This window comes from Sorex araneus, chromosome 8 (assembly GCF_027595985.1).
Source record: "Sorex araneus isolate mSorAra2 chromosome 8, mSorAra2.pri, whole genome shotgun sequence".
NCBI lineage: Eukaryota > Metazoa > Chordata > Mammalia > Eulipotyphla > Soricidae > Sorex > Sorex araneus.
In genome coordinates, this window is record NC_073309.1 from 46,939,232 (window position 1) to 46,964,822 (window position 25,591).

The 25,591-nt window shown below is 48.8% G+C and overlaps 1 protein-coding gene and 1 long non-coding RNA gene across 3 annotated transcripts in view; one reads left to right on the top strand and one right to left on the bottom strand.

The window, feature by feature from the left end:
- Nucleotides 1-375: 375 nt before the first annotated feature.
- The window catches only part of LYPD5 (LY6/PLAUR domain containing 5), a 38,556-nt gene continuing 13,340 nt past the window's right edge, over nt 376-25,591 (bottom strand). The window contains exons 2-5 of one of the 2 annotated variants that reach the window (XM_055145284.1): nt 4,986-5,105; nt 3,797-3,973; nt 3,455-3,601; nt 376-2,446 (exon numbers count right to left, since the gene is read on the bottom strand). In XM_055145284.1, the coding sequence (XP_055001259.1) occupies nt 2,187-2,446; nt 3,455-3,601; nt 3,797-3,973; nt 4,986-5,049 (648 nt within the window). In that variant the 5' untranslated portion in view covers nt 5,050-5,105 and the 3' untranslated portion in view covers nt 376-2,186. Of the gene's footprint in view, nt 2,447-3,454; nt 3,602-3,796; nt 3,974-4,985; nt 5,545-25,591 lie in introns of those variants that run through there. The other variant, XM_004621417.2, reaches the window with a different exon arrangement.
- On the top strand, nt 14,373-18,195 carry LOC105943448 (uncharacterized). Its single transcript, XR_008631223.1, has 3 exons — nt 14,373-14,495; nt 16,141-16,227; nt 18,064-18,195. It is a non-coding gene; the product is annotated as an uncharacterized LOC105943448 (long non-coding RNA).

Below are 25,591 nucleotides of genomic sequence, written 5' to 3' on the forward strand. Positions count from 1 at the left end.
ACCAGGGATTGAACCCAGGGCCTCACGTATGCTATATGCTAGGCATGTGTTGCCCCCCCCCCATTCATCTTTGCATCTTTTCTTTCTTTTTGGCTTTTTGGGACACACCTTGTGATGCTCAGGGGTTACTCCTGGCTCTGCACTTAAGAATCACTCCTGGTGGTGCTTGGGGACCATCAGGGATGTTGGGGATTGAACCCAAGTGCCCTGCGTGCAAGGCAATTGCCGTTCCTGCTGTACTATTGGTCCATTCCCCATCTTTGAGTCTTCTTCCTCTCACACCAGTATGTCAAGTCTCTCTATCACAGTGACCCCTCTCTTCTTCTCCCACCCTCTGTGCCCCACCCCCCCTCACATCCCTCACCTGGACAGGCATGGCGGTTGCTGCCCAGGGCCCATTCTTACTACCGAGATCCTTGGAATCTGCCAAGCAGCTTCCCCAGAGGACAGGCTATACCTTCACTCCTCTGATGGCTGAGAGCAGGTAGAAATGCTCCAAGAAGGAAATCTGCACCTTGGCTTCTGAGGTTGGAAAGTGTGAAGTGTTTGGCTCTGGGGGCTTGTTCAGGGAGACCCACATAAAATAATTGTGCTTTACTTCTAGGGCTGGCATAATAGGACAGAGGGGAAGGTGCTTGCCTTGCATGCAGCAGACCCAGGTTCAATCTCCGATGTCCCATAAGGTCTCCCAAGCATCGCAGGAGTAATTCCTGAGCACAGAGCCAGGAGTAAGCCCTGAACACCCCCCAGGTGTGGCCCAGAACACATACAGTGTATCTCCCCACCGATGCACCAATAATCTCACTCAGGCTTGTGCACCCTTCTGCGCTCAGCATACTGAGGTCGCCCACCCTGGGGAAGAGTCAACAGATGCCAAAACTATTTGCTGAGGTTTATTGAGTCTTGGAAGCAAACCAAGAGAACATTGTCGGCCTCCTCAGCACCAACCCACTGGGACACACTGGGTGTGAAGAACGACATGCTTTGTGCAAAAATGATTTGTGGGTGTTGGGAAGCTGCAGAGATAGGGTCATCTATTCTGCCTCTCCAAATGAGGTTCTTTTTTGGGGGGTGGGGGCACACCTGGTGATATGAAGGGCTTACTCCTGGCTTTGCACTCAGGAACCACTGCTGGCAGAGGTCAGAGATGCCGGGGATCAAACCCGGGTCAGCTGCATAAAAGGTGAGTACCCTACTCACTGTACTTTCTCCAGCCCCTCTCTAGAGAAGGTTCTAGAAGAGTGAGGAGCAGTTTGCTCACCGGCATGATTGATTATGGGGGACCTTTGGGGCTGCCTAGGGCTAGCTGGCTGGGGTGGGGGGACCCAGGATGACTTTCTAACGAGGACAGGTCGCTTCTGCACCCCCAAACCAGGCAAAATGCATGAGTTCTCCGAGACTCTTGACTCTGAGCCTGTTCACCCAGCATGTTTTTCCTTCTGCCAACTCCTCTTTGCTGAAGGGTGACTTCCTCCAGGAAGTCTTCCCAGATCATCCCTGGTCAGAGTGGAGAATGTTGCTGGGTTCAAGGGGATTCCTGCCAAATCAACCGACACCCACTCGTGCCCTTGTTTGCGTGGAGGGTTTTGCTCAGACCTTTCTGGGCTCTCCCGCCACGAGATCTGCAGACTCCTGCACTCTCCTGGCCCCTCCTGCGGCTGACTCAGGTTCTCGATGTTTATCTCATTCAACCCGGGCCACAACCACTGTGGTTCCGGCGGGTGTTTTGCTTTTTCCCTCCACCCTGCACCTGTGAGGAAACAGGTGCGGAGAGAGAGGAAGGCAGCGCGGCTGGGCAAGGGAGCCTCGCAGCGGGGCCCAACACTGCCCCCTGGTGGCCATCGTCAGATGCGCACAAAGTCCCGGTCAGCGCTGCCGGGGCCGAGGGCTGGGGCTGGGGGTCAGCAAACCCCGCTGCCAGGGTGGGCGGGGTCCCAGGCCTGGCGTGCGCCGACGGAGGAGCTAGTGTGGGCGACTCGTCCCGCCGGTCAGGCTGCGGCTGCGCGCCCCGCCCTGGCATGCGAGAGGCCTGCGGTGTCTCCTGCAGGACAGGTCCGGGCGGGGCAGCTGGAGGGCAGGGGAGCGGGCACCGGGCCTGGCGTCCGGCCCCGGGGAGCCGCAGGGCCCGGGCCGGAGCGGGGAGGAGGGTGCTTGCGCCCCGCGCCCCGCCTCCGGGTCCCGAGGGTCTAGAAGAGGGCGCGGGCGCGTCCGGGCGCGCAGGCCAGCAAGACCGCCAGGACCAGCGCGGGGGCGTGGGGTGCCCGCCGAGGGGCACTGCCCGCCGCGGGCTTGGGCTCGAAGGCCTCGCTGACGGCGTCGCGGTTGCACAGCTGACCCTCACAGCAGGCGCCCTGGAGATCGATGTTTGTCCAGGGGCTGCTGGTGCCTCTAACGGTGCAGGAGGGCCTGTGGCAGGTCCTGATGTACACGGGCACTGAGAAATTGCCTAGGGGGGACATGAAGGAGGGTCAGAACCCAGGGACACAGCTACCTCCAACACCCACCTCTGTCCTCAGACTGCCTTCCACTCCTCAGATCAGTGCCTCCCTCCTCCCTCAGACCAGTGCCCTCCTCCCTCAGACCAGTGCCACCCACTTCCCTCAGGGCAGTACCTCCTCTTCTCCCTCAGACCAGTGCTTCCCTTCTTCCCTCAGGTTAGTGCCTCCCCTCCTCCCTCAGACTGGTGCCCTTTTCCCTCAGACCAGTACCTCCCCTTCTCCTTCAGACCCTCAGACCAGTGTATCCCCTCTCCCCTCAGGCCAGTGCCTTCCCTCCTCCCTCAGACCAGTGCCACCCTCCTCCCTCAGACAATCCCTCTTCCCTCAGACCAGCAGTATGCCTCCTCTCTCACACCAGGGTCATGCTTCCTCCTTCAGACCAAAGCCATTCCTTCTCCCTCAGATCGTGCTTTTTCCTTCCAGATCAAGGTTATGTCTCCTCTTTCAATCTTGAGCCATCTCAGAATCATGCCTCCTCCTTCAGACCAGTTATGCCTCCTCTTTCCTTTTTTTTTTTTTTTTTTAGCTTTTTGGGTCACACCTGGCGATGCACAGGGGTTATTCCTGGCTCTGCACTCAGGAATTACTCCTGGCAGTGCTCAGGGGACCATATGGGATGCTGGGATTTGAACCCGGGTCGGCCACGTGCAAGGCAAACGCCCTACCCGCTGTGCTATCGCTCCAGCCCCATCTTTCATTTTTTTAAGCGGGGTGGCACTTGTAAAACCATTTGGGGTACCAGGGATCGAATCCAGGTCAGCCACATGGAAAGCAACTGCACTGGCTGCTGTGTATCGCTCTGCCCCCCCCCCCCGTGCCTCTTCTTTCCTTAGTGCTGTGTCCTCCTTCAAAGTTGGACCATGACTCCCTGTCAGGTCTGTCTGGCACCGGCTCCCCACCGGCCCACCCTGCCTGCGCCCCCTTTGCCAGATCCTCCCACCTTCCCAGCCTCTCACCAATGTTCATTCGGCCGTTGCCCTGGAAGCAGGCACTCTGATCCTGGTGACACTGGACTTTTCTGGACTTTTCCAGGGCACAGTCTTCGGGGTGGGTCCCCACACAGGCGTAGCACTCGGTGCCACTGAGCGTTGGGGGATTGGGGGCTGGCAAGAGAGAGGCGACACATATTCACCAGCCTGGGACAGTTGTGCAGGTTGCACAATGCACAGGTGACCACTAGGGGTCGCTCCGCTGAGGACATGCCTGCTCCTGGGGACAGGAGGAGCTTCACATCCCTGACTGCATCCACTGCCCCCGCCCGCTCCCCGCCCCCCCACCAACCGTGTCCTGTGACACACCTGGACTCAGGTTGGGGATGTCATCATGGGACAAAAGTCTGTTGTTGCACAAGTCGGTCCCACAGCCAAGCACCCCTGAGTAGTCAGGCGGCAGCGCCAAGTCGTTGCTCTGCATCACGCCGGTCACTGGACCTGTCCAGCAGCCCTTCTGCACCATGGTCACTGAGGCGCGGTACCCTGGGGCAGGGCAAGGAGAGGGGGCGGGTGTTGTTATGCCACAGTTTTCTCCCGTCCCGCCCCACACTCTGGCTGCCCCCCACCCCTATCCCTCCTCCTTCCCTTCCCTTTAGGATTCTCCCCATTCCCAGCCCCTCCTCCCTTCAACCTTCCCTTCTCACCACCTCCTCTTCCCCCTGCACCTGATCCTTCCCTCCTGCTTTCTGTCCCTCCTGACCTCTCCCCTCCAGCAATTCTACCAGCTCTTTACTGTCATCTCCTCAGGCCTCCATCCCTTTCCCTCTTCCTGTTCCTCCTCCGACCTAGCTCTTTCCACCTTTATACTATTTCATACCCCCAACCCTTGGCTAACCCCTTCCTCCTTCCCTCCCTCCCTCCCTCCCTCCCTCCCTCCCTCCCTCCCTCCCTCTTCCTCTCTTTTTCTTTCTCTCTCTCCCTTTTTTTTTTGGGGGGGGGAGAGCAGTCACACCCTGAGCGATGCTCAGGTGTTAATCCTGGTTCTGCACTCAGGAACTCCTCCTAGTGCTCAGGGAACCAATGGGATGCCGGGGATTGAACTGGTCAGCTGCATGCAAGGCAAATGCCCTACCTGCTGTACCGACCCTACCTGCTCCAGCTCTCTCTCTTCTCTCTCTCTCTCTCTCTCTCTCTCTCTCTCCCTCCCTCTCTCCCCTTTCTTTCTTTCTTTCTTTCTTTCTTTCTTTCTTTCTTTCTTTCTTTCTTTCTTCTTCCTTCCTTCCTTCCTTCCTTCCTTCCTTCCTTTCTTTCTTTCTTTCTTTCTTTCTTTCTTTCTTTCTTTCTTTCTTTCTTTCTTTCTTTCTTTCTTTCTTTCTTTTCTTTCTTTCTTTCTTTCTTTTCTTCTTTTCTTCCTTTCCTTCCTGCACCCAGCTGTGCTCAAGGATCACTCCTGACCATCTCAGGGGACCCTCTGCCTGCCAGGCCAGCACTGCTCCCCACCCTCTCTGTCTGACCCCAGACACACGCTTCTTTTCTCACCAACCCTTGCCCTCACCGGTGTCCAGGGACAAGACCGCCTCCGAGCATCCGCGGGGACAGGAAACGTGGTGGAGCTCCATGCCACTGAGGTCAAAAGGGCCAGAGTAGATATGTTCGAAGCTGTAACATTTCTGGGCTGAGGGGAGGAGCAGGGGTGAGGTGAGAGGGGCAGGGGTGCTTCAACCCGCAAAGCCTGGTCACACACTCCGCAGGAGCACCTGTTTGCCCACACTGCCCATGGCTGTCCACCGCTCTAAAATCTGCACTGCCTGTCTGGTTGGTAGTTTCTGTTTGTTTGTTTGCTTGCTTGTTTTTAATAAAATAATCTGTTCTAGATCTACTCCCTCCAAGAAGCCCTCTAAGATTTACATAAGGGAGGAAGTGATTCACACCTGCTCTGCCTGTCCTTCATCCCAAGGAAACCCATCACGTTTAGTAGCATGAAGAGGTTTTTGAGCGAAAGCACCAGTGGAGGTAGTGCAATGTGTAATCCTCTATTAAAAATACATGGCAGGCCCCCAAAGAGATGCACAGATGCACAAACTTAAGGTCCAAACAACAAAGCTGGCCCTTCCCCTCAGGCCCTCAGCCTCCCCCCTCAGACCCCCAGCCTCCTCCCTCAGGCCCTCAGCCTCCTCTCTCAGACCCCCAGCCTCCTCCCTCAGGCCCTCAGCCTCCTCCCTCAGACCCCTGGCCCTCCTCTCTCAGACCCCCAGCGTCCTCCCTCAGACCCCTGGTCCCTCATCTCTCAGACCCAGGAGTCCAGGTCCCACCCCCTCAATCCCTCAGACCCAGGAATACAGGCCCCACCCTCCTCCCTCAGACCTTGGAGTCCAGACCCCCAGCCTCCTCCCTCAGACCTGAGTCCAGACCCCCAGCCTTTTCCCTAAGATCCAGGAGTTCAGACCTCAGTCTCCTCCCTCAAGCCCAGGCCTTCTTACCCGGGGACTCGGCAGCGTGTGCAGGGGTGAGGTGGAGCACAGTCCCCCAGAGGCAGAGGCAGAGCAGGGCGGCAGAGGGAGCACCCATGGCGGGCGGTGGAGCTGCTCCTGCTGGCGTTGCTGCCCGGCTGGCTGTCCCAGGAGGCAGTGCCCTGGCATCTGAGCAGCCCGGCCTGGCCGGGGCTCCTCCACCCCGCCCTGCACTCCTCTGGTCTCCACCTAGATAGTCACGAGGAATCCCGGGTCTGGATTCCCAGGGAACAGGGAAGAGGGTGTCAGAGAATTGGCTTCAGCATTTGCATGAATTTTGAGCATCTGTGTTCTGCAGACTCCTGACAAGGCCTCTGGATTTCCCTTCCCTTCCTCCTCGGAACCCACAGCCCTAGGTACCAGGATGCACAGCCTCTAATCCGAGGGTCCATCTCTGGGCCCCCCAAGTCAAGCATGACTTCTCCTCCAAGCCTCTGACCCCCATCATCCACCCCCCTGTCTCCCCCACACGAGTCCCCTGCTTAGCCTGCCTCCCCCACTGAGCCCTGCAGAGGCCCTGGGGGGGGATGTTTATGAAGTTGGATGAATGAATGATTAATTAATGAATTAGTGAACGTGCAGACTCAGGGACAGAGACACAGGAATATGGACAGTGACACCCAGAGACCATGTCCACAGGAGTGTGAGACGCAGAGATAGGGACACAGGGACATGGATAGTGACACCCAGAGACCGTGTCCATGGGAATATGAACTCAGAGAGAGACACAAACACAGGGACATGGGCAGCGACACACAGAGATCCTGTCCACAGGAGTGTGGGACTCAGAGCCTGGGTGTCACATGGACAGTGACACCAGAGACTGTGTCCATGGGATGCACAAAGACAGGCACAGGTCAGGGACCCTGGGCTCCATGGGCTGGAAGGGGCAGCTGGCACAATCACATGGATCTCCAATACACTCAGGAGAAGCCCCGGTGGCCCCAGCTCTCCCTGATAAGTGCCCCAAATAAAAATATCAAATAAGAAAGATAGAGAGAATCCCATCTAGATGATATCGGCATGCACAGACCCAGAAGTCAACAGGGTAGCCTAGATCAGCTTAGGGTGTCATTTAGGTTCTTAAATGAAGGAATTTGTGTGTGTGTGTGTGTGTGTGTATGAGTGTGTGTGTATGTGTGTATGTATGTGAATGTGTGTGAGTGTATGTGTGTGTGTATCTGTGTATGTGTGTGAATGTGTGTGAGTCTGTGTGTGTGTGTGTGTGTGTGTGTGTGTGTGTGCCACACTTGACCATGTTCAGGGATTACTCCTGGTTCTGTTCAGGAATCACTCCTGGCAGGACTTGTGGTGCCCTATGCAGTGACAGGAATTGAATGGGGGTTGGTCACATGGAAGGCAAGTACCTTAACTGCACCATCTCTCTATTTCTACCTTGTTTTTGCTTTGGGGTCACACCCAGCAGTGCTTAGGGATCACTCCTGGCTCTGCACTTAGAAGTCAGTCCTGGGCTTGGGGGACCCTATGTACCAGGGATCACACTCAGTTCAGACACATGCAAGGTAGCACCTTGCCCGCTGTACTCTCTCTCTCTGGCTAAAGAATGTATTTATTTTTTTTGCCACATCCAGCAGTGTTCAGGTTGGCTCTGTGCTCAGAAATTACTCCTGGCAGCCTCAGGGGACCATATACGATGCCAAGGATCGAACCCGTGTCAGCTGCATGTAAAGCAAATGCCCTTTCCACTGTACTATCGCTCAAGCCCCTATGAATGTGTTTTTAATACGAGGATAGAGAATAGATGGAGAGGTTATGTTCCCTCTTGGGAACATGAGGGACACAGTGTTGCCCGTTGACCAGGACAGAGCCCGTGGACATTTGGACTCAGACCTATGAGAACAATGGGCTGGATACCCCCACAGTTGCTGTAACCTGGACAAGGACCTTGGATCTGTGTCCACTCACCTCTGTCGCCTCAGCTTTGGGGTCAGACTCTGAGAGGAGCAGGTAGGACCATGAGCAAAGACCTAGTTGCTGCCCCCAGTTGGCTGGGAAGCAGTCCATCATCTCGAAGAAACTCTCCTGGGCTGGGGCCTGGTGATAGTATTGCAGGAAGGGTGCTTGTCTTGCATGTGGCCGACCCGAGTTCGATCCCTGGCATCCCATAGGGTCCTCCCGGGTACCCCCAGGAGTGATTCCCGAGCCAGGAGTAAGCCTGAACATCGGTGGGTGTGGCCCTCAAACAACAACCACAACCACAACAACAAAGTTAACTCTCCCTGGGGAAATGGATACATTTTGCTTGCTAACAGCCACTGGACACTTTGGACACTCACAGCAGCGGACCTGGAATCTCACAGGTACAGCATCCCCAATCCTCCTCTTGCCAAATCCCTGCCCCTTCCCCAAGCCTAGTTTTGGGGTCCCCCAAGTAGTACTGAGGAACCTGGGGGACTCTCCAGATGATGTGTCCAAGGTTACTCCAGCAGTCTCAGTTCCTGGGGTACCTGCTCACAAGGCCTTGACATCAGCCCCCTGCGCCCCCCCCCCCCCATGCCAACCAGACATTTGAACTCTTTCCAATGCTTCCCTCTACCTCCCAAGCAGACAGAGTCCAACTGGCAGGGGAAATGCCCAGGTCCTCTGAGCACCTCAGGGGACAGAGTTGGACTGAGTCAGATCCAAGCCTGGGGGGCGGTGGGGGGGCGCGAGCGCTCTGGTCTGTGGGTGTTCCCCTAGGGATTCATGGCAGCCAAGGCACGGGCAAGTCCTGCATTCCTGAACCCATGTCAGCATCAGCAGATTCCAGCTTCCGCCAGGCTCCCTTTTTTTATGATTTCATTTGTCATTATCATGATAATGATCCTGCTGATGGTTTCTAGGGCCCACACCCACCTGGGATGGGGGCACGTGGAGCTGGGGGTTGAACCCAGACTCCGATGCATTCATACCAGGCATGTCCTCTACTACTTGAGCTAGCTGTCTGGCCTGCTCTCTCTTTCTCTCCTCCCTCCCTCCCTCCCTCCCTCTCTCCCTTCCTTCCTTCCTTCCTTCCTTCCTTCCTTCCTTCCTTCCTTCCTTCCTTCCTTCCTTCCTTCCTTCCTTCCTCCCTCCCTCCCTCCCTCCCTCCTTTCTCCTCCCTCCCTCCTTCCTCCCTCCCTCCCTCCTTCCTCCCTCCCTCCCTCCCTCCTTCCTCTTCCTTCCTTCCTTCCTTCCTTCCTTCCTTCCTTCCTTCCTTCCTTCCTTCCTTCCTTCCTTCCTTCCTTCCTTCCCTCCCTCCTTCCCTCCTTCTTTCTTTCTTTCTTTCTTTCTTTCTTTCTTTCTTTCTTTCTTTCTTTCTTTCTTTCTTTCTTTCTTTCTTTCTTTCTTTCTTTCTTCTTGTTCTCTCTCTCTTCTTTCTCTCTATTTTTGACATTTGAGGATAAATTAAAAATTTTTTTCTTGTTTTGGTCACATCCAGAGATGCCTAGATGTTACTCCTGGCACTGCACTCAGGAATTACTCCTGGCGGTGCTCGAGGGACCATATGGGATGCTGGGAATTGAACCTGGGTCGGCCACATGCAAGGCAAATGCCCTATTGCTGTGCTATCGCTCCAGCCCCTAAATTTTAAATTTTATTTCATTTTTATAACGTTGTTCATGATGATTTATTAGATTCAATATTCCAACACCAATCCCACTACTACTACACCTTCCCACCATCTTTATTTCTAATTTTTCCAGCCACCACCCAACCTGCACCAATTGCAGGCCCTAAATAATTTATTTTGTATTGCTGTTATGAATAACTTGCTAAAAATGATCAAAAAAGATTTCCTTAGAAGAAAGTATGTGAAGATTGTTGTATCTCACCCTGGAGACATTAAGCCCTTGTATAAGAGATTACTAACATCTTGTTACAGGTGAGGCTTAGGGTGCTAATATTTTCTTAATCGTGATTGGTACCTGGTTGCCTTCTACTTTAAATCCCATTCAGTGTGGTATGCTACACCTGGAATATCAGTGGTGTAAAGTATGAGATGTTGTGGCTCCGTGTCCAGGAATTCTAAAATTTTGAATGGGGTGATACAGCTCAAGTTGAATTTTTAACTGGAAGTTGACTTTGGGGTCGAGGAGCATCTCTGCAGCTTGTTGATCTCTTTTGAGATTTATTTATGAGCCTATTTATGGCCAGTTAATGAGCTTATATGGTGCCAGAGGCAGTTTGTGGGTGTGACTGCCAGGCTCCCGGAAGAACAGGGGAATGGGGGGAGGTAACCCATCCCAATTCCATTCAGCTGAAATAATTACTGCAGAAAAATCCAGCATCACCTCCCTCCACACACTGGCTTGGTCCCTAATACTTTGCAAAATTGAATTTGATGATGGAAATAGTTTTATAACAGGTTTCTATTTTCCAAATGCCATTCTCCTCCCCCCTCTTTCTTCTCCCCTTTTTTTGGTTGGTTTTGCAAGGGTGGAGGGTCACATTTGGTTCTGGGGTTCACCAGAGACCTCATGGTTGAGGTGTGGCTGGATGATGCTTTAGTATGTAGGGCGGTGACAGGGATCAAACTCTGGACCTCACACCTGCCTGGCAAGTTCTCCACCGCTGAGCTATCCCCAGGAATTCAATTTTCTCCCTTGATAAACGTGTTAAATTGGGCTACTATTAAAAGTCAGCATTTTATTTTATCTCTTTTTTTGGCAGTGCTGGGAATTGAACCTAAGGACCCCTCACCTTCCCATGCCAGGCACGTGCTTTACCACTGAGCCTCACCCCTAGGCCAATTTTAACATCTTAAAACAATCTGTAGGTAACAAGACATTAGAAGTGAGTAATATTTTTATAGAGATGACATTTTAAAACAATAACAAGCAATTGCTATAATACTATAATGAGCAGACTATTGTGTAACGCTCTTCCATTTCCGCCCACCGACATTCTTTGTAGATTACTAATGGTAATTGGGTGTAAGTTCTGGCACAGTGACTTATATTGAGTGAAAAGACACGTGGGCTTTCATTGGAGTCTGATCATTCTGGTCTGGTAGAGTCAATAGCAGAGAAACTATGAACAGCAATAGGTATCATCATAGACAGCTAATACACCAGTAAGGTTAAAAAAAATATTGGGCCAGAGCAAGAGGGCAAGCAGGTAGGGTGCTGGCCTTGCACGAAGATTCAATTGCAAATGGGTTCAATCCCCAGCATCTCATATCGTCTCCTGGGAACCAGGAGTTACCCCTGAGTGCAAAGCCAGGAGTAAGTACGGAGCACTGCCAGGTATGGCCCCCAATCCATAAGCAAATAAATATGTTTAAGTGAATTAGTGCAGTGGGCAAGGAACTCGCCTTGTGTGACCTGACCTGGTTTAAGCCAGGGCACCGCATAGGGACCTTTGAGCACCACCAGGAGTGGACCCTAAACACAGAGCCAGGAGGAAGCCCTGAGAACCTCCCTCTTCCCCCAAATAAAAGATGTACTGAAAATTAAATACATAAATAAAAGGATGTTCTGTATATCTGGGGGAAAAGTATCTCCTTGTTTAGAAGCCTGGGGTATTTTACAGGATCTAGATAATAATATTTGTGTTTTGACATCAAATTTTTTTATTCCTTTTTTTTTTTTTGCTGCCAACACTGTTGGAACAAGATGTTCGACTTGACTGCCATCCCTTGGAGTGTGGTTGCAATCAATTGTCAATCGGAGCAGTCAGCAAGAGAACAAGAATAATTTTCAAAACTTATACTTTCAGGGATATGGCTGACCTGGGTTCAATTTCTGGCACCACATACAGTCCTCTCAAACCCCACCAGAAGTAATCCCTGATTGTAGAGCCAGGAGCATATCCTTGTCATCATAGGGCATGCCCCCCTCCCCCAAAAGGGGAAAATTTACCTTATCAAAGTAACAAGTTTGTCCTGCTGTGAAAATAACCTGCTTATGCGTAGAACTTTTGTGCAGTGCCTAACATGAACAACTGTCCAGGAGGACACTGGGAAGCCACACACAGATGGTGTGCATGTTGGGCGGGGTGGGGGTGGGGATAGCTCTTTGATATATGGGAGTTGAGAAGACACTGAGGAAGAGATGTTCAACGAGAAACAGCAGAAGAGATACCCGAGGAACAGCTTGGGCTGTAGAGGGGGGTGTATTGAACCATCTGAATGGATGAGTCTCGGGGAGGCAAATTGAAGTGGCCCATATTGGAAGGGACTCAAACTCTAGGCTAAGAGACCCAAGTTCCATCCTGCGTTCACTGCATGTCCTTGAGAGAGCCGCACCTTCTCCCCAAGTGTGAGTGATAAGGGCAATCGAGAACTGAGAATGAGGCTGCCACCCCAATCCATGTGCAAGGCTCCGGGTAGCCCTGGAGGAGTCGGGGAGCAGGTAGTTCAGGTGTCTTTTGGGATGCCTCCTCAGTCCTGCTGCCCCTTCTCAATTCCCCACTGGGGGTATGGTGTCGTGAGCGCTGGACTCTTGGGGGCTGCAGGTGTAAATTTTTATGCAGACAGAAAATAAAAGACAACTGTAATTCAAAAATCATACTGGGTGATGTCTGTGGCTCATACAAATAACTGGGGGCCAGAGAGATAGTTACAGGGGTTGAGGAATGTGTCTTGTCTCCCACTGACCAGGTTTGAGCCCTGGCACTACACAGGGTCCTCTCAGCACCATCAGAAGTGAATCTGAGCACAGAGACAGGAAAAACCCTATAGGGCTTGGCTGCCCAAACCAACACCAGTCAAATAAAGAAAAGGGTTATTAAAAATAAAGGGTTTTGGGGGCTGGAGCACAGCGGGTAGGGCATTTGCCTTGCATGCGACCTTGCATGCGGCCAACCTGGGTTCGAATCCCAGCATCCTATATAGTCCCCTGAGTACCGCCAGGAGTAATTCCTGAGCGCAAAACCAGGAGAAACCCCTGTGCATCGCCGAGTGTGACACAAAAAGAACAAAAAATAAAGGGTTTTATGGCGCTGGGGAAGAGCTGTTCTAGCTCTCTGATCTTGGGTCTGTCTGTCTCTGATCTTGGATATGTCTGTCCTCACTGCTGACTCCATTTGGCCCATGAGCTTGTGGGGTTATGGGGACAAAGATGTCCAGGAAACAGTCGGTAGTCACAGCTTAGTGTTGCTGGAGCATGTGCACAATTTGGGGAGGGAGGAGACAGGGTGAGTCATCTCAGCTCTACAGCTTTCTCAGGACATTCATTTCTGTCTCTCATCATTTGTATTTTTTTTTTTGGAGGGGGGGACAAGAATAGTGCTTTTGGTGGAGGGATGGGTAAATGATCACTGTATGACTGAACTGCAAACACGAAAGTTCATAAGTTTGTAACTGTACCTTACAGGGATTCACTAATAAAAATTTTTTTAAAAAGAAAAAAGTAACTAAATATATAAATTTTTGCCCCTTTTTAAAAAAGAGTAGTGCTCTTGCCTTGCGTGTAACTAACCCAGGTTTGATCCCCAGCGCAACATATGGCCCCCAAAACCCCACCAGGAGTGATCCCTGGGGGCAGAGCCAGGAGTAGGCCCTGAGCACTACTGTTTGTAGCCCCCAAACAAAAAATACAAACAAAAAACCACCACGAACACAGTATTCCAGACACCAAACAGAATCCCCAAATTCACTCCCAATTCAATACCTGCCCATCTGACCAACTGTTAGACTCTGTCATACCCAACTAAACTCCTGGTCCGGTTTGTTGGGATCATTCCAAGGAACTCTACCTAGGATTATGTCTGGTGTGTGTGTGTGTGTGTGTGTGTGTGTGTGTGTGTGTGTGTGTGTGTGATGTGTGTGTGTGATGTGTGTGTGTGTGTGTGTGTATGTGTGTGAGAAGGCTGTCCTCTACCACTCAATCTGTGTCAATCTGTCACCTTCCATCCCCATTTCCTCCCACTCTGAACCCCAGGATGAGTTCCTCAGCCTTTGCTGAGAATCTTTTCATTCACCCTCAGTTCCACCCAAGACAACCGGGCCTGTAGGTTCGCCCCAACTGGGGACCAAGTCCTTCCAGCCAAGTCTAGCGTTCACAGTTGGGCATCGCAAAGGGCGCTCTGGCGAGGCGGAGCCGTAGCCGCGTGGCATACTGGGAGTATCCCCGCAGCTCCCCGCCCCCCCACCGCCCCGCGCCCCGCGCCCGGCTTTCCGGACCTCAGCGGCCGTGGACTACATTTCCCAGGAGTCTCCGGGCCCAGGTCTCTTCTCGCTCCGGGTTTGCCTCTCGCGAGCATTTTCAAAGTCTGTTCTCCCGGCTTCTGAGGAAATATGTTAAGTTTCTCAGCTGCCCCGGGACCCAAACTCCCTGCAGTCTCGGAGTCCCCTTCTGGCGTCTCCAGGTTCTGGGGCTCTGTGCGACCCGTCGGTCACGAGAGGAGGTTGAGTGGTGGCGGAGGGTGGGAGGCCCCCGGCGGGTCCGGAGCGGCTGAGGGCGCGAGCCGGGCTCGCGGGGCGGCCGCCGAGGACGCTGACCGGCGGCGTGACAGCGACGGGGCTGAGCCCGGGACGGGCTGACGGGGCCGTGGCCTTGGGCTCCGCCGGACGCTGTGTCCCGGCTTTCCTCCCTCGGGGCTCAGCCCTCGAGCGCAGGGGTAGCTTTGAGGTACGAGGTTTGCCCGGGGGAAGTTTCTGGAAGACTCCTGATGGCGGGGCGAGAACTAGGGATCTGGGGGGGGGGGTTCCTAGCCGGGACGTGTTTCAGACGCGTGTCCCCGAGAATTGCTGTCACGGCGACGCAACGACAGAGTTCAGCCTCTCATGCTCTGTCTGGCCGCGACGGCCCTGAGGGCGTTATATTGGGGTGTCCTGAGGTACATGCTTTGAGTTTTTCTGTACCCCCTCACCAGCACGCCGTTGGTCGCTTCGCTGCCCTGCGTTTGTTTCCGTTGGACACCAACGCTCACTCTCGCGCTCTCTTGCTCTTTCGTTTTGTTTTGGGTCACACCTAGCAGTGCTCGGAACTTACTCCTGGATCTGTGCTCAGGATCACTCCTGAAAGGGTTAGTGGGGGGTGGGGGTGGTGGGCAGTGGATTGAGGAGCAGCAAACCCAGGTTGGTCGTGTGCAAGATAAGCGCCCTCCCCTTCGTGCTCTGGCTCCAGGCTGGGCGGGAATCAGTTTTGAGAGCATTAAGTTAGTTTTGTGGACTCAGGCTATTGCCTGAGGTGTTCTTTGTACAGCTTCTTTGCTCCTATGGCTTTTTCTCAGGCTTGAGGAAAGTTCCAGCTTCACTCATTTGTGGGATATATAAAACATTGTATGAGACTATTACCAGTGGACAACTGGAATGAGAGCTAGGAGGACTGGCCCAAGGATGGAAGCTTGTCACAGTGGGGTGAAGAGGGAGAGGGCAGTTAGGATAGAGAAGGGACCATTATGACAATGCCAGTTGGAAATGATTGCTCTGGACAAGAATTGAATGCTAAAGTAGGTAAAGGGGTACACATGATAACCTTAGGGTATCTGTACTGAAAACTATAATGACTAAGGGGGGAGGGGACAAAGGGGATAATGACTAAGGGAGGGAAAGGGAGAGAGAGAGGGAGAGGGAGAGAGAGAGAGAGAGAGAACAAAAGTGGTTGGGGGTGGAAAGAGGGAAATTGGGGACATTGGTGGTGGCAAATGTACACCGGTGAAGGAACAGGTGTTGGAACATTTTAGGACTGAAACCCAATCTTGGACAACTTTGTAACTTTATCTCACTGTGATATATGTATATATATATATATATATGACATATATACACACATATATATAACATATATATATATATAAATTAAACCCAGAAAACACATGGTCCCCTTTCATCCCTGAGAAGTGGCAATAGAAACTGTAGTATGTGATTTAAGTGGAATTGAGTATTCTTAATTGTAAGGCAGTAGTCCTACAAGCAGACAACTTCAGGCACCTTGCTCAAGGTTCTTGGGGTTTGTCATCAGTTTTTTTTTTTTGGTGGGGGAGGTGGGGGAAAACCTGATAGTGCTCAGGGTTCACTCCTGGCAGGTTCAGGGACCATATGGATTGCTAAGAATCAAATCCCAAGTTGGCCTTATGCAAGACAAGCGCCTTATCCTCTGTATTATTGCTGAAGTCCCTGTCATCAGAGTTTAAACTAAATGTGTTAAATTTCATAAATGTGTGGGATGTAGGAAAGAATCAGGAAAGAAGAGTAAAACTTATGTTAGCTTTAATGTCAGGACAGGATCACTTTGGCACAATGGGTCTAAAACTTCTTTTTTCCCTCCCCAGGTCTGACTTTTCTAGATTTTTATGCATTCCAGTAGAGGAACTCTATGGCATATTAATTACTTCTGTGATTCTAGAACCATGACTGACGTAAGTTGCTATATCTCAGTTAAATACTGTGATATTTCGTTTACTTGAATTCTTCATTTTTTATTTTATTTTATTTTATTTTGCTTTTTGGGTCACACCTGGCAACGCACAGGGATCAGTCCTGGCTCTGCACTCAGGAATTACTCCTGGCAGTGCTCAGGGGACCATATGGGATGCTGGGAATCGAATTCAGGTCAGTCGCGTGCAAGGCGAATGCCCTACCCGCTGTGCTATTGCTCCAGCCCCCATTATCTTTATTATTTTTTTATTTTTTTGAAGTAAACATTTTATTTCAGGGCTTTTGAGGATAGGAAGAAGGGATAAGAAAGAGAGAGAGAAGTAAGAGTAACACGTTCAAGAGAGAATGTGGGCTTCTCCAAGGGTGGAGGAAGCCCCTACACATAACTGAACTTTAGATACAAAAGTATAAAAGCATGAAAGTACACATCTCAAGAGGGGAGATGTGGGTGACGCGTGTGCTCGGCCACGTGGGCGCAAGCAGCACATGGGATCAGGCAGCATATGCGCCAAATTCTTCATTTTCTTTAAACTTTCTACCTAACAGAATCCCATCCCTGAACCTACTTCTCAGTTTCTCCTGTCCAGTACAGGATGGTGCCAAATAGCCCTGTATGCTTCCAAGAGCCACTCAGTTTATTGACTGCATTATTAAAAAATTCCTATATGTTCAGTCTGCTATCAAGAGCAGTGATAGAGTAGTGAAGAAAGAGGCTTTTGAAGAAAATATGGAGCTCCTATTAAAATGTAACTCAAAGAAGAATATAGTAAGCTAGTTCCTAATTTTATCTATCAAAACCACATACAGATTTCATGGGGGTGCCGGGTGAAAGGAGGGGGGAATGTGGGGGGGATGAAGACAGCAACATTTGACAGGCAATGGTTTCTCATTTTCAGGCTCAGATGCTGAGTGCAGGTAGCTGGAAAAGAAGCCAATCAAAAAGCCAGAGAGGTAGCACAGGATAAAGGTGCTTTATCCTGTCCAATCCCCAGTACTATATACGGTGCCATGAGCATATAATCAGGAGTAAATCCTGAGCACTACTGCAAATGACCCCCTCTCCCCAAAAAGAGCAAGTCAGGAGACTGCCCTTAAATAGCTGAATGGTCGGAGGACAGTTGCAGTAATTTGCCTTCTCTGCAGGAGCTTTGGTGTTCTGCTCTTACAGTTCCCTGGCACACAATCTTGGCTTGTATGATTCGTTAGCACCTCCCTTTGTTCCACCAGGGCTGCATTGCTCTTACCAGAATTTCTCATTCCCATGCTAAGTATGGAGTGTGATGGGCTAGTCACAGGATCACACAGGAAGACTTGGAGCTTCTTCATAGATCAGAGAAGTAAGAAAATTGGGACTGCTGGTTGTCAGCTTCTGTTTATGTGTGATGGCATGTTTTGCAAGGCCTTTAGGATTACATAGGCCAGTGAGTTTTTTTCCCCTCCCCGAGGATTCCCTAAGATTTCATAAGAGGTAAATTCGTCTTGCTGTTGGCCAGCAAGTACAGGTCCGGAGTGATAGCTCTGTCTTATATGATAACTGATAAGTAATGTTGAACAAGGAAGGAGATGGTGAGAGACGTTAATACTAACAGGTCGTTGATTTAGATTCTTTGTTTTGATTGGGGGATAGGGTGTTAATCCCATATGAAGTTGTACTCATGGCTTATTTCTGGCTCTGCACTTAGGAATTACTCCTAACAGTGCTTAGGGAACTAGGGATTGAATCTGGATCAGCCACATGTAAGGCAAGTGACTTACCCCCTGTAGTATCCCAAATTCTTTTTGTATCTTCACAAGTGCCATGTGTGTTTTGGTTTCAGGACCTAATTGCTTTCTGTGATGTGGCCATTGACTTTTCCCAGGAGGAGTGGGACTGCCTTGAGCCAGCTCAAAAGAACTTGTATGTGGATGTGAAGCTGGAAAACTACAGAAATGTAGTCTCACTGGGTAAGGTCATCTGCCTGAAGTAACTTAGACTTTGTTCTCTGCAGTATCAGCTTTCTTGAACATGGAGAATTATAGGGCTACCTTTGAAGAAACAAGGTGCTTTGCTTCTCCTATTCTCAGAGGAACATTATGATATAGGTTGGATTAGAAACGGGTTCATGGGGCTGGAGCGATAGTACAGCGGGTAGGGTGTTTGCCTTGCACACGGCTGACCTGGGTTCAACTCTCAGCATCCCATATGGTCCCGCACCGCCAGTAGTAATTCCTGAGTGCAGAGCCCAGGAATAACCACTGAGCATTGCTGGGTGTGACTCAAAAATTAAGCTGTATCATTGTGTCACTGTCATCCCGTTCATCGATTTACTCGAGCAGGCACCAGTAATGTCTCTATTACACTCAGCCCTGAGATTTTAGCAGCCTCTCCTTACTCATCTTTCCCAACGAATAAATAAATCTTTCAAGGCTAAGGGAATGAGACCTATCATTACTGTTCTTGGCATATTGAATACGTCACGGATAGCTTGCCAGGCTCTGCCGTGTGGGCAGGATACTCTCGGTAGCCTGCCAGGCTCTCCAAGAGGTATGTATATATTTGTTACTGTATTTGGAATATGAATGCCATAGGGAGCTTGCCAGCCTCTCCTGAGTGGGCAATAGACACTTGGTAGATGTCAGGATCTCCAAGAGGGAGAACTAGGCTATTAGATATCAAAAAAAAAAAAAGCAAAAAAGAGAAAAAAAGAAAGAAAAGAAATGGGTTATGGGGGTGCGGGTAGGGTCGCAAGAGGGAAACTGAGGATATTGGTAGTGGAAAATGTACACTGGTGAGGAATGAATGTTGAAATGTTGTATAAAGCCTGATCATGAATAGCTTTGTAATTGTATTTTATGGTGATTCAATTAAAGAAAAAAATAAAACAACAACCAGGTTCATTGTATGCTTGAATTTTTTCCCCTTCCTCAGTGAACTTCACATCTCCCACTTAGACTTTTGTGCATTTGACTTCTCCTTGATGACTGAAGTGGATATGCAATATGAAGAATTTGTTTCATAACGGCCAGGGACCAGCCCTGGTGATCAGGGTCGAAGCAGAGGCACCACAGAGGGTTAAGAAAGTGAGACAGAAATAAGAGAAAAAGGCTGGAATCATGGTGGAGTAGGTAAGGCACTTGCCTTGCACATGGTTGATCTGAGTTTGATTTCTGGCACCACATAGGGTCCCCAAGCCTGCCAGAAATGATCCCTGAGCACAGAGCCAAGAGTAAGCACCATCAGGTGTGCTCCAAAACAAAAAACATAAAAAGAGAAAAAGCTGGGGAGAATGTGCTGTCTAGCAGCCTTGTGGACTGAGAGTCCCAACTGTCCTTCATGATTGATTATTTATTACTTTAGTTCTACAATCATTAGGAAGAGAACAACATTCATTGATTATATGCTTAACTATCTTAATCTAACTGTGTAAAAAACTAAAGCTTGCCGAGGGGACGCGCGCACTTGCGGGCTCTCTGGGCGGCTCTGTCTCCCCGCCCACGTTCGGTACCCCGGAACTGCTGTGTGTGCCGTCGGTCAAGGGCAGGCGATGGAAGGGAGAAGGCCAAACTGGTTGCTCGATCGGTTTATTTCATTCTCTCTCCCTGCCTCTCTCCCGGCTCTCGGTCTCTCTCGATCTGTGGATCTGGCCCCCAACCCACTCTTACAGCCTAGTTAAATCTCCACCGCATGAGGGGGTTGGGGCATACACATAGGTGTGGTCAGCAGTAGGGTAAGGTTCCTTTCCCTCAGGGGGTGCTTCTCCTAGGACTTAATTCTCTTTCAGCAGGAGGATCTACCCCAGGGCAGAGTCCTATGAATGTGTTTCTCTTCTCCTCAGCCAGCAAACATATAAGAATTCATAATATTAATCATTTTGTATGGACACAATAAGAGATGCATTAAAGCTTATAGAATTGCTCTCCTGGGGCCATCTCAATCTCAGACTACAGTGCTCAGGCCAGAACAGTCTTTCCTATCCCTAGCAGGGTCCTAGTCTCATCATTACTTTTGGATCATGACAGCATTTGTCTATGATCAAGCTCTTAACTTATAGTTAAGAATTAGGCACTTTGGCCAGGCCCATCTCAATGCCAGGGTAGCACATAACTCACCGCTTGCCCTGGATCCTTCCTGTCCCTTGTCGGGACCCTGCTTTTGGGGTGCTAGGAACTGAGGGCAACTGAGGCTTAAGTGGAGAAAGCAGATGCCCGGGAGGGAATAATATTCGAGGCCAATTAAGTCCCAAGTTACAAAAACATAATATTGTCTTCTTGTGTCTATACAAAAAAGACATAGCTTTAAAGTAAATTATTCAAAAGGCATAAAGAGGAGAGAAAGGCAATGTTATAATATTCAGTGTCCTAGGAAGTTCTGACCTTACAAATTAGCAGAGTCAGATTAAGGGAAGAGCAGATAAACTGGTAGAAATGGTTACAGATAAACAAAGGAATGGGAGTGACTTTGATGGGTGTGACTGATAAACCTAAGCTCCTAGTGGCAAGGGGGAAAGGACAAACCAATGATATCCAACACTAACCAGGCAAATCTTTTTACATATCTGAGTTCATCGTTATTGTGGGCTTATCTCAGGGAATTGTTTTTTCAGGGAACTAGTTGAGCAGCCACAGGACCTTGCTTCAATGCAGGGGCATTCATACAGTAAGGGTGATGCTGACTCGGCAGTGTTTTGGCTCATCTTTTGTTTGTTTTTTTTGTGTCACACCCAGCATTGCTCAGGGATTACTCCTAGCTCTGCACTCAGGAATTTCAGGAATTACTCCTGGCCATGCTCAGGGGACCATATGGAATGCTAGAGCTGGTTGGCAAGTGCAAGGCAAACGCCTTGCCTGCTGTACTACGTTTTTGACCCTCAGCTCATCTTTGTATTTTCCTTGCTCCTGTCCTGAAATCACCATTTCTTCAAAATGCCTTGGTTCCTTGTAGTAGAGAAAGGTATTTAGGAACTAAAACCAGGATACCAGGTTTTAAGTTCACAGTTGCCTTCAAAGATTTTGTTTCACAGCGGGACACTTGGGCAGTCTCGGGCCAGGGCTGGTGAACTAAGCTTTTGCTCCATGCTGCCCCAGGAAGGGAAATGATGCAATTTCCAACTTAAATCTCCCTGGATTTAATTACTAAAATACAGAAATCCTAAAATCCTATCTCTTCATTCTCATCAGTGGAAACTAATTATCAAATGTTTCCTTGTCAGTAGGGCCGTATTCTTGGGGGATAAACTCCAACAAGAATAGTGAGTTCTGTGTTGAAATTCTAACAACAATAGTGAGTTTTGTGTTGAAATATGGAATATGTAATCAAGGTAAAGAGAAAAGGAAGTGAAATTTATCAGTTATGCGAGGGGGGCTGGGGGCCTAGGGGGTGGGAGGTATACTTTTTTTTTTTTGTTGGTGGAATATGGGCACTGGTGAAAGGACAGGTGTTTGAGCATTGTATAACTGAGACATAAGCCTGAGAACTTTGTAACTTTCCACATGGTGATTCAATAAAATAAATTAAAAAAAAAGATTTTGTTTCAGCTTGTTCACTTCACATAGCTCTAACTTCTTATCTTACTGAAAAACCCTTTCATTTTCCTTAATATATTCACTTACTTGCTCAGCCTTTATTTTTGTTTGTTGTTTTGTTTGCTTTGGGGCTACACTTGGTGGTGCTCAAGGGCTATACTTGACTCAGTTCTTGGGTGCTAGGGATCAACCCTGGACTTCAGACATACAAGACAAGTGCTTTACCAGTGAGCTACACCCCTGGCCCCATTCACTCTGAATATGTGTAACTAATTCTCCCATTGCCATTATCTTGATTATGTTCACTCTTCTCATCTTGCTTGAGTGATGACAACCCATGCCAGATCACTTACACATTGATATTTGTCCTCACCCAGTTTCTTTTGTTTATGTTCTTCGGTCACACCTGATGGTACTCAAAGCTTACTTTCGACTTACTCAAAGCTCAGGGATCACTTCTGGCAGTGCTTGGGGAATCAAACCTAGGTCTTTTATGTGCAAGGCAAGTTCCTAACTTGCTGTACTATCTCTCCAGCCTCCTGCTGACTTTTGGTAGTAGTGGCGGTATTAGTTATTGATGGTGCTTGGGGGCTTGATGCTTTGGGAGTTTATAATAGTATTAGGGAATAAGCCTGGGTGTTTTCTTGGCTTGATTTTGGTTTTGGTTTTGGGACCACACCAGTGGTACTCAGGGAATCATACAGGGTGGTGGGGATCAACTCTGGGTCAGCTGCAAGCAAGGCAAATACCCTACACATTGTACTATTGCTCTGGCTGAACCCGGAGTTCCTGATGCAAATAATTTACTCCAGCCCTTTAACCCACCTCCCTGGCTGTATGCATATATTTTGACTCCTAGCATGTAACAACCTTTTTATACTGACATCCTCCTTACACTGTTTGGACATCAGTACTCTACTCTGGAGATTTCTGCCTGGCAGACAGGATAAATAAAAAGTTTTCCAAACAAGTTTCTCTTCTCTGAGATATTTTCAGCCATGTGTCTAGATCTAATTTTATGATCTTATAGGTGTTTGTAGTATGACAGTGAAGTCTATATATTTTCTTCATTGTTGGGGCTGGAAATCTCTCATCTTTATTTTGAAGAATACATATACACATAATCTGCATTGAAAACTTTTTAGGCCATAATGATCATTTCATTGTGTTGTAACTTCCGTTGTTACTGATGTAAAGTTAATTTTCATTCTTGGGGCTGGAGAGATAGCACAGTGGGTAGGGCGTTTGCCTTGCACGAGGTCGACCCGGGTTCAAATCCCAGCATCCCATATGGTCCCCTGAGCACAGCCAGGGGTAATTCCTGAGTGCAGAGCCAGGAGTAACCCCTGTGCATTGCCAGGTGTGACCCAAAAAGCAAAAAAAAAATTCATTCTTTAGTTTCTCCAGAACTGTTTGTCCCCCTCCTCGGACTGCTTTTACTATTTTTTATTTTTGGTTTTCAACTGTTTCATTATATTGTTGCCCCATTGCTTTTCTTTGTATGTATTTTGCTTGTAGTGTGCTCAGTATATTTGTATCAGTATAGCTTTGAGAAATTTTCAGCCATTGCTGAGTATTTCTTTAAGTATTTCTTGCCCCCAGTTGAATTGTTTGAGATTGATATGGTGCACAGGTATGACTTAAAATTTTTTTTCCTTTTCTCTTATGCCTGAGTTAGTTTTCTTGTAGGAAATTTGGTTCCATTTAAAGTTTTCATTTGAACTTCTGAAAGTTCCCATCTGTTCACTATCCATCTTTTCTTTCAGATCCTATAGCATATAGTTGTTAACCAACTTTGTTGATTCTGATACCTATATCATTTGTTCTCTGTCTTCTTTTGGGGGGAGGGGGAGCAGGTGATTATAAGTAGTTTTTCTCATTTGTTCCAGAAATTTTGGGGGTAAATGGAAACAGATAATTATCCTCTTCTCTGCAAGACTGTGTTACATGATTGGAGATTACATTATAATGTTAGTTGGTTTTGTTTCATTTCTTGTTTAAATTCTCAAGAGAACTTTGAAACTTAACTTAGGAACTTAGTGACTATGTCTTCTTTTTTTGGCCGACCCGTGTTCGATTCCTCTGCCCCCTCTCAGAGAGCCCAGCAAGCTACCAAGAGTATCGTGCCCACACGCAGAGCCTGGCAAGCTACCCGTTGCGTATTGGATATGCCAAAAACAGTAACAATAAGTCTCTCAATGAGAGACGTTACTGGTGCCCACTCAAACAAATCGATGAGCAATGGGATGACAGTTTGCGTCATATCCAGCAATGCTCAGGGGTTACTCTGGCTCTGCACTCAGGAATTACTCCTGGTGGTGCTTGGATGGGACCGTATGGGATGCTGGGGATCAAACCCAGGTCAGCTGTGTACAAAGCAAATGCCCTACCTGCTGTGCTATTGCTCTGGCCTGTGACTATGTCTTCTGCAGTATTTTTACCTATTTTCTAGCCCAACACCAAATACTCAGGAAAAAGTTCTGTGTGGGAAGTTTATAATTTTTATAAAATTATGTAATTTTTATTTTATTTTATTTTTTTTGCTTTTTGGGTCACACCCGGCTATGCACAGGGGTTACTCCTGGCTCTGCACTCAGGAATTACCCCTGGCGGTGCTCGGGGGACCATATGGGATGCTGGGAATTGAACCCGGGTCGGCTGCATGCAAGGCAAACGCCTTACCCACTGTACTATTGCTCCAGCTCCTAAAATTATGCAATTTTTAAAAAATAAATAGGAGTACTGCTATTTGTTCAGCCACTGAATAAGCTGACTGAAGCAGGCATGAGTTCCACATTAGTTTTTTTTTTAATTTTTAAATTTTATTTTCACGAAGTTGTTCACAATAATTGTTTACATTCAACATTTCAACACCAATTTCAACACCATTACACCTTCCCACCACCAAATTCGAAAATTATTTAGAACTTTCCTACCACCACCCAAGCCTTCCCCATAGGCAGATGCTAAATGATTTATTTTGTATTGCTTGTTATGAATAGCATGAGATGTCATGTGGCCTCCAAAGTGGCCGAGTGCTCCTGGAATTCTAAAATTTTTTAAATATTTTGGGGCTGAGGCATCTCTGCAGCATCCTACTCTCTTTTGAGATTCATTTGTGAATCTCTGAATCATGCCCGTTAATGCACTTAAATGGTGCCCAGACCGCTACCGTGGCTGTGTGACTTCATATCTCTCCATTCATATCTCTCCATTCTCAGCAATGGAAAACTAATTATCAAATGCTTCCTTGTCAGTAGGGCTGTTTTTTTTTTGGGGGGGGAACTCCAACAACAATAGTGAGTTTTGTATTGAAATATGGAATGTAATCAAAATAAAGAGAAAATGAAGTGAAATTTATCAGTTATGCAGGTGGGAGTGGGGGTGGGGGGGTGGGAGGTATACTGGGGTTTTTGGTGGTAGAATATGGGCACTGGTGAAGGGTAGGGTGTTTGAGCATTGTATAACTGAGACATAAGCCTGACAACTTTGTAACTTTCCACATGGTGATTCAATAAAATAAATTTAAAAAAAATGGTGCCCAGAGACAGCTCGTGGGTGTGACTGCCAGGGAACCAGAAGAGTGGGGAGATGGGGGAAAGTCACCCATTCCTGACTCCGTGAAGCCTGGAGTCACTAGTCCTGCAAACCTGGGTTTTTCAGCCAGTTCATTCTTATGTGTGAATGAACACCGATCCCTCCACCAGTGTACATTTTCCATCATCAATGTCCCCAGTATTTCTCCCCTCCTACCCCACCCCATCTCCTGCCTCTATGGCAGACAATTACCTTCTTACTCTCTATCTCTCTCTACTTTGGAGCATTATGGTTTGCAATACAGAT